The sequence below is a fragment of the Alnus glutinosa genome, chromosome 8 (genome assembly GCF_958979055.1).
Source record: "Alnus glutinosa chromosome 8, dhAlnGlut1.1, whole genome shotgun sequence".
NCBI lineage: Eukaryota > Viridiplantae > Streptophyta > Magnoliopsida > Fagales > Betulaceae > Alnus > Alnus glutinosa.
This window is the reverse complement of record NC_084893.1, coordinates 27,646,195-27,655,717: the sequence shown is the minus strand read 5'-3', so window position 1 is coordinate 27,655,717 and position 9,523 is coordinate 27,646,195. Positions and strand designations below refer to the sequence as shown.

The window sequence follows — 9,523 nt, the reverse complement described above, 5'->3', positions numbered from 1 at the left end:
ATATATATATATATATATATATATATATATATATATATATATATATATATATATATATATATATTATGAGTGATATTTGTTGTCATTTTATTAGTACTGATGTAGCACACTAACAGAATCCGTTAATTATTTTGATAAAATTTGATGAAATTAATTATAAATCTGGTAAATCATAGGAACTAATTTTTCATTTATCTCTTAAATTTATTCTCATTTCAATCACGCGAGTCTTATTTGTTGAGAACCCACACATAAAGAAAATGTTAAAATATTAATTAAATAATTAAATTTAATATTTTATTTTAAAATTTTAAAATAACTGGTAATTTAACATAAATAAAAAATATATATAAATAGTTAGATATTTTTAAAATTTGCATGATTATTTTTAAACTCTCGTTGTCATTTGTACTAGCACAAATAACTTCTTTCAAGTTCAAGTTTTATTATCATTACTTACCCAAAAATATAGATGCAAACTTTATTAATTAAAATTGACTTTGAAATAGACAAGATAAATAATTAGAAATACCTAGAATTTACATTGTTAGTTTTAAATTTTATCTATCAAGTATCTATTTTCACTATTTCATTTAAAGATTATTTATTTTTTAAAGTACTTACATTTTAAAGTCACATGCATACCTTCTTAAGAGTAATTTTTTTTTTTATTATTATTATTTTAAAATATTTAGCGAGGTTATAAAATTAGATAAGCACGGTAACAATTCACCAATTTAGCTTCCAACTTTTAAGCTAAAGAAATTAACTAACAAAATACAAATATATTTTTATCCAAATTTAAAGCTTGATCGGTCAAAATAACCTTTAATTAACCGAGTGTGAACGCTTGGACGAGGAATCGAGGAAAGTAGGATGCAAGCAAACAAAGTGTCTTCATAAAGGTTCAAGATTCCCGAATCTAGGGAGGGATCATTCTATGTGATAGTGCTTGCTTATTAAATTCCATGCTTTGTCCCCTATGGACCACCCTAGATTGATGTGGCTGACATTTACCTATTATTAATTCATGAGTAATGATTGAATACCACTTAAAAATACAATTTTTTACCACTTTGTCTATGTGGCAAGGTGGTCCCTTACCTTAATTTATTTTTAAAAAATAAAAATATTTAAAAAGTAGTGGGGGACCACCTTGCCACATAGACAAGGTGATAAAAAATTGTATCTTTAGGTGGTATTCAATCATTACTCTTAATTCATACCTATGCTTGATTAATAATGTTATTATTTCATTTGACCCTGAACTTCAACAGCATGGTGTCTTTAAAAAAGAAAAAGGAAAACATTAAAAGAACAATAATCATATACTAATCTACTTCGTGATATACTTATAATTATTTTTTAAAATTCTTATTAAAAATCTTTTTGTAAATTAATATTATAATTTACGTAACACTTACCGTAACAGAATGACTTCACGTGACTTGCATTGGTTCATTTATTAATTAATACTTTTTTAACCCATATGTTTAAGTCAAGTTTTGGAGCAATCATGCTTTATTTGTTCAACATTTTTTATTTGTTAAACTAAACTATTATTTTCCTCACTTTTGGTTTTTGATTTTAAAATTAAAATATTTTAAAAATTAATTTAAAACGCAAACTGTCGACGTAATCTCTTCTGCCAGCACACTTAGCACATAATGACTCATCAATACAGGGACAACAAAATTGTGGCCGCTGGATCATGATTTCCATAAATCATATGCCCATCATACGGATGAGATGAGCACACAATTGGCTTGTGGTAGTTTGTGATATCTCCAATCATTGGCTCCCTCGATTCTCGTGAAACCCAATCTTTTAAGGAAAAAGCTTGGTTCTGTGCACAACCACTCACGTGAGTGAGTGAGACTTATCCATCTTTTAAAAATCAATCTCATCCAAAAATAAATTCTAAATTATATTTAATTTAATTTATATTTCCAAACATATTTTCTCAATTTTTTTTTTTTATTTTTAAAATCATCCAAAATTTCAAAGTTTTTTTTTATCCACAATTTTAAAAACAATACAAAAAAATATTAAAAAAAAAAAAAAAAAAAGAAGCTTGAGCTTCCAAATCAATACACAATTTTATAATTATACCATTATGTATAAAGAACCGACTCATTTTCAGTTAAAAGCAGCTGGAGAGAATTCTGATCCGAAAGATATATGTGAGCATTCTTAGTAGCCTCATCAAAATAGCTTTTTAGTTATTTTGGTGAGTCAATTTGATGAAAACACTAAAAAATCACTCCCAGCAGCCTCACCATTTTAACAAAAAAGTTTTGATGAGTGAAATTACTCACTAACTCACTCATCAAATTTTGTTTCACCTTTCTCTCTCACATGATCAGCACATTTTTTTTCCTTTTTTTCTCTCATTTTCTTCTACCATCTCCCATCTCTCTCACACGATAATGTCTTTATTTCATGGATACGAAGAATTCTTTGTAAAAAGATTAAAAAGAGAAAGAATAAAGAAATATGAAAAAATATTATTTAAATGGAATAGTGATAATAAATAGTTAAAATGGTGAAGTTGCTGAGAGAATTTTTAAAAAGTGGCTCACCAGAATAGAGAAAAATAATTTTTAACTACTTTAGTGAGTAAAATTTGATAAAGCTACTTGGAATGGTCTAACACGTCTCTTACTTTTTATATCATTTAGAAAACTTTTTCAAATATATACATATATATTTATAAACAGATTTAAAAAGTACTAACAAACAGACCCTTAAATTAAGGCGCACACGTCTTATGCGTTTGCATGAATGAAAAAACAGTACCATTCTTATTCTTAAATCACAAAAAGCTAATCAACCGTCATCAATCATCAATCATCAAAGACAACACAAGTTTGACATAATAGGGGCCCAAAAAAAAAAAAAAACAAAACAAAACAGTATGATACTTCCAATCAGCAACCGAACAGGGCAAACAACACTGGGACAGAGGAAACTTCCGAACACTTCAATTATCGGGTGATTCAGGTCCACTGCGCAGAAAGTATTTCACCGACAGCTTGAAACATCATGTAAAAACATCCTCAATAGATTGTGCATTTTTCATTTTAATTAAAAAATTTATCATCCTATTATCTACTAAAAATGAAAAACAGATTTAAATTGTGTAACTCCACACACTATTCACAAATACATCTTTTGGGCTTCTCTCCTTCTCTCTCTCTCGTTCCTTATTTATTTTTTATTTTTTTTGCCACGGTTGCTTGTGATTATAATTTTTTTTTGTTTATTTGTTTAAAATTTTAAAATAAGTGATATGATTTAATAATGTATCCGAGCAAAAGTTTGAGTTTAAATATTGTTTCCGTTATTTTTCTCTTATTTCACTTATTGAGAAAGAGTTTGACTTCACATGTGAGTAAATGTGTTAAAATATGAATTAAATATTTACATTTGCAATTTCCTGTTAACTTAAGCTTTTAATCATATAAGTTGAGATTTCAAGCTAATCTATCTTTGCTGTGAGACCAAATGCACTTTATATGTTGGGAAATGAGGTACTAGAATTACAGTTCATTTCGTTTGGTAAAGAATTTTGTTGTAATTTTTTTTATTTGAATAGTAATAAAAAATAATTGATATAATATAAAAGTGAAAGGAAATTTGGTTTTTTTTTTTTTTTTTGTAGTATTAAGTTTGGCTTGTCTTACTAGTCGCTTGGCCCTACATGAGCCCAAGGGTAACGGGCCTTGATGGGCTCCTCGTGGGCCCCCAAAGTCAATTGTATTTCTAACTAGCAAAAGTATTAACAAAAATCACATTTATATCACATTCTAATACCTTTACACGCTTTCTTTTAGTCTACGAGACTAGGAAGGGACAAACATTTCCTTCAAATTTGGTTGAAAAAACTTCCTCTAACTTCATCTATAAAAATGACATGCATCTCCTAGCATGTAAAATGTACATATTTTTTTAATAGCATGTGAGAAATACATTTTTTTTTAATAAAATTTCTTCCTACTTTGTCGCTACTATTAAAAAGCATGTGGTTTTCACATATTCAAGGGACATATCATTTTTATAGATTAAGTTGAAGGAAGTTCTTCCTACCCAATTTCAAGGAAAACTCTGTCCGATTGGAAGCACTAGTAGAGAGGGAGTGATATATAGTTATATGCCTACTTATTCATTATTTCTATCTTTAACTTCCCAAACTGATATAGATAAATCCTTGAAGAATTCAGAACAGGATAAGCTTTCTATATATATGGACTGAACATAGCCAGAGCACCTTTTTGCTCCTTTTATAGGTTGCTTCAAAAAAGTCCTTTTCCTATGCTTCAAATGAAACGGGGGGGGGGGGGGTTTGAGGGACATGCATCAGGGGACATTACCTTTCCGTAGTTACAGAAACTCACATGGGTGAGCATCACGACATGGCATTGGGGCAGGCTATTCATGTGAATATCAGTGAGTTATCTATCCTCTCAACTCTCTCAAAATTTGGGATAAGGTTTCACGTCAATTTGAGCGGTCACATGAAATCTACCTATTCAAATAAATTTTTGATTATCTCCACAACTGAGTCCTATACAGTATATAAGCTCACTCAGCTAATTATTGTGGAACCCATCCGCAGATGGATTCCCTTTAGATATTTGCATCTCTGATATGGCCCTAAAGGATGTCGTAAACTTCAACCAAGACTGCCATCAGTAACACTTTTCTTTCTGAATTGGACGGACTATCACAACCATCTCATTTATCCAACCCATATGAGCAATGGCCATTTAAAAGATATCGGCCACCCCATTTAAATCGCTATTTTTTTAAACAGCACGAACCGCTACTAAACCAAAAGAATGATTTGGGCTCGATCAGGACAACAAAAGGTAAAATGACAAATTGGGGCAACCGGGCTCCAAAAGAGAAGTGTTTGATTAATGGGGCATCCACTCAGGCCACTGGCCATGGGCATATTCTCCAAACCTCAAGGTTCTAACTCGCTACCATAATTTCCCATGAATTGAGTAATATCTTAACCAATTAAGTCAATCGGGAGCTTATTCTTCAAAGCCACCTACAGATTCACATTACTCATAGAAGGAAACAAAAGTTTTGAGCTACAAAAACATATCCTTAATGCTCATCTTGAATAATTTAGTTCCTGAAATTTACATATTGCATCAAAAACCAAATAGTTGATCCAACTATTCGACCATAAAGATATATACCATACACAGTAAACATAGAAATTCAGACAAAAAAAATAGTAAAGATTAAAATATAACTGCTGCTTTATAAGATAAAGCAAAAAGACATTCATGGAGTATGCAACATAAAATATCCATTTCTCAAGTAAAACAATTCCCAGAGTTTCCACAGGAGATGTAGCTATCCCCTGACAGTAATTTAATAAGCCAACATAATTCTTTTGTTTAGCATGGTCCATTAAGAGCAAAATAACCATTTAATTTGACCACAGCACACCTTTTTAAGGAAATATCTACACAATTGACCAGTTGTTAAACAAAATGAAAGGGGTGTTATTCTAATTGCAACCTTCTATCCCTATTTGCTCCCATTGGGCTCTAAATTCATCTCGTTAAGGTTCAGCAACAAATCACCTGATTCCAGGAAAACTTTGTTGGCTGCATTTGAGATAGTATGTGCAATTTCTCTCGAAGCTTCAATCTTCCTTAGAATAATAAATGCTGGATTATTGGCAATAGCTTGACCAATAAGCTGGGCACTCTTGGCTTCACCCTGGTATCGAGAACAGAAAAACAAGTGAGACATTTTCTTGAGCCAGAATCCTATTTTTCCCACTATATTTTCTAATTGTGATATATCCAAATTAGTTCTACTAGCAATGACATCAAGGGGCCATAGATCAACCTAGCAGGCAAAAAACCAAGTTCTTTCTACAGAGGTTGATAAACAGTTAAGAGCAAATAAAGCCATTGTGGCAAGATAGATCCTCTCAGTTTTTAAGGCAGAGGATGGAGCATTTCTTCTATCTTACCTGTGCTCTGATAATAGCACTTCTCTTGTCTTGTTCAGCTTTTTCCACAATAAATTTGGCCCTCTCAGCTTCTTGTGCAGCTACCTGTTTGGCTTCAATGGCAGCTGTAAATTCTTTCCCAAAAGTTAAGCTCGTAATTGACACATCATCCAGTGCAATATTGAATTTGGCTGCCCGAGATACTAAAACTTCACGTATGTCCCTGCTAACAGCCTAGAAAGAATAAGGTTTATCAACACTCGGTGACAACTGAAATTTAACCTTTAAACCCCATCCTAGAGTAATTTAAAAATAGCCAAAGTATAAAAACTTGCAAGCGAATACGAAGGAAATGAAATAAATTATAAATTAAACAATTTAAAAAGACCACTCAGAAGCATTAGGATTTAGCTAATGATCCATATGATCAGGATTCGACAACAGAAATCAGTATTCCAGCAAACAGGAGACGAACAAAAATCTGCAATTTGCACGAACACTTCCATTTGCCATCAGTCTTAATCCTAACCCTAAACCTAAAGGATGCAAAAACAAAGTCCAAAACATTGGTAAGTATCACTATCTTCAGTATTTAAAAATAGACTGATTTGCAAACCAAACTCTGAAACGGTATAGGCCTTGCTGCTTACCTCTCTCTGAGTAATGAGCTGACTGGCATTAAACCGTGCAACCACAGCTTTCAGAGTTTCATGAATAATTGAAGGAAGAACCCTTTCATTATAATTCTCACCAAGGGTTCGATAAATTGTAGGTAACTGATCAGCAACAGGACGGGTAAGAACTCGAAGCCCAATTTTCACCTGTAAAGCAAAATCAAGATCATGTTACAAAGAAATTGCGAAGGATCACGAGAAAATTGATATAAAGCAGCCTCAAGGAGCACACAAATTTCTATGTATGGGCATAGAAAATGGTTCGACTGCATGCATAAGTACCGCGCAGAACTCCACAATAAAATACGAAGGAGAAGAGGGCCCCTCATCGCTTGGCCTCCACATGTTCCTTCTATTTGAGGGGGAGGGGGGGGCTTAGGAGATCAACAAATTTACATGAAATCTGAACTTTTGAGATTACTGAAGCAGCATAGTGTCACGGAACCAGATAAAACAGGTTATTGTCCACTTAGGATGCTATGCAAAACATGCACACAATAAGTGTAAGATAGGCGAAGGAGAAAATCCATTAGGGAAAGCAAAATCAACTCCCAAATGATTCTTTCTTTTGACATATACTGCAAAGATAAAATAAGAGCCGATGGACCCCCATATTTGTAGGTCAAAAGAAAAAAGTGTGGTACTCTTGCAGAATTTATCTGAATAGTTCACTATTTTCTATGTTTTCAGGAAGAAATTGCCAAACAATCCTAAAACATCAAGTATTTATGCCCAACTTAAATTATATACAATACGTGCAACAGGGTTTATCAAGAAAAATGAAGAAAGAAAATAATAAAAATGGTTGAGCGAGGTGCTTAAATTTTGGCATCAAAGTTGTGAATACATTACATGAAGCAGTTTTTATCAACAACAGAGTCGCAGATGCAACAGAAATAAGAGAGGCATTTACCATCTGAAGGTCACGACTTCCTGAAGTACTCTCCACTAGATTGGGTCGTGCACGGACATCGTAGATGACTGGCCTCTCAAACCATGGAATCATAAGGTGTGTCCCTTCAACATAAACCTGCATGACCAAAACTCACAATCTAGAAATTAGAAAAGAAAGGTAAAAAAGATAACATTAGAAATACAATGAATTGTTAATCTATGTTCAACAACCACATTATAAACCCACCACTATGTTATAGATCATCTTTAACTTGGGAGTTTGTGACCTGGGAAAAACCCTTCCATTTGTACAAAAAAGGGGTTAAGAAACATAATTGAATCAAATTTTCTGCCCCACTCGATACAAAATCGTCTTGATGCTTAAAAGAAAAATGCTTAGAATAATACTAAATGACTGGCTGACATATCAAAACAATTTAATAAAGTCAAGTCAGATTTGAGAACAGTTTTTTTTTTTTTAACAGCAGTAATAGCCTTATTATAGATTTCTTAAGTAAACGACTATCCGGCAAAAAGAATGACCTTATCTTTGACACCAACTAAGCGGTTGAACACAATGGCTCGATGCCCACCCTCGACAGTGTAGAGACTGTTTGCAGCAGCATACACAACAAGCCCACCAACAATTCCCACCTTAAGCAAAGCAGAAGTGGCGCCACCGCCTGGCACCTTGGGAACTCTAACGTTGTTGAAATTCATGATCCTAAAATGTCATTGTAATCAAAGTGAGAAAACCAAATGAAAGCATTCAACCAACCCTTCCATCATAAACAGGAAGGAGACGTTGAACTGCAAAACATATATAAATGAAAGAATAGGAACAACAACCTCAACAGGACAGAGGCAAGTGCGTAAATAAAGGGGCGCAAAATGAAAGTAATAGAAAATACAAATCTATTTCCCATGACTCTCCCCGCTGCTTAGATGACAGGAAACATAGTTGTTTGCCACGGATATGAGATTTCCCCATTTTATTAGCCTGGATTGCTTACTAACACATAAGGGAAATCCAACAATTCTTGCTTTTTTCAACTTTGTTACCTACTTAAGAGGATATTTTAAATAAATCATACAAGCGGAGTGATTTTGATTTCATTAGAGTGTAAACTCTATCACTTGGTTGGTCAGAAAATGACAAATCCTATTATCCAAGTCAAACATAAGCTCTATTGCATTACTGCCCAAAACCCAAAATGTTCATTTCTGTCTATTCACAAACTTTCTTCGCAACCAGACTGAACACAACTTGAGAAACAAGTGCAAAACCACTTAATAAAAAACAAAGAAAATAATGAAGAAAATGATAAACTATCATAGCTAAGACCCAGAAGTTGTACTTCTTTCTTTTCCTAAAATTTCTTAGCCATCGAACATAATCATGACTGGAAAAAACAAAAAAAGAACAACAAAATCTTTGTCTCAATTTCAGGATCACGGACAGAGTTTGAATTCTATCGTTTTCATACTCAGACCCAAAATGTTGATTCCTTACTTTTTCCAAACCTTCGCACTAACCAAACAGAAAATAGGAGAAATAGAACAGAGACGAGAAGATGAGAAGCAAAGATCTTTTATACCTTCTAGTCTTCACCGCTAAAATATAGTATAATAGGGTTTAGGGTTTAAGAGCGATGAACCGGTAAGAGCGAGAGATTTGGGCTTGGAAATGGCCGGGTCTTGTTTGTTAAGGAAATTGGCCCCTTTTTTTTTTTTTTTTTTTTTTTTTTTTTTTTTTTTTTCACTTATTCTCTGAATTAACACTCAATTTATACTTACTACATAAAGAAAAATACTATTTAGTTTATTGTTATACTACTATTATACAATTAAAATTATGTGGCAGTAAAAATAAGCTCTGAAATTAAAACTTGTTAAAAAAAAAAATGGTTGATTTTCAATGTTATGTCGTCTTAGTTGTATGGCTGTGAAAATTAGCCTTAGAATTAGTGCT

The 9,523-nt window shown here is 32.6% G+C and overlaps 1 protein-coding gene across 2 annotated transcripts; it reads right to left on the bottom strand.

The window, feature by feature from the left end:
- Positions 1–5,304: 5,304 nt before the first annotated feature.
- Positions 5,305–9,284, bottom strand: LOC133875179 (prohibitin-1, mitochondrial-like). Of its 2 annotated transcripts, none has more exons than XM_062313214.1 (6): positions 9,150–9,284; positions 8,095–8,275; positions 7,571–7,687; positions 6,634–6,804; positions 6,005–6,217; positions 5,305–5,745 (listed from the first exon to the last, which is right to left on the bottom strand). In XM_062313214.1, exons 2-6 carry the CDS (start codon positions 8,269–8,271, stop codon positions 5,551–5,553), a joined length of 873 nt encoding a protein of 290 aa, XP_062169198.1. In that variant the 5' UTR covers positions 8,272–8,275; positions 9,150–9,284; the 3' UTR covers positions 5,305–5,550. The 2 variants fall into 2 exon arrangements, with proteins under 2 accessions (XP_062169198.1, XP_062169197.1); XM_062313213.1 differs by lacking the exon at positions 9,150–9,284 and adding an exon at positions 9,065–9,139.
- Positions 9,285–9,523: the final 239 nt, after the last annotated feature.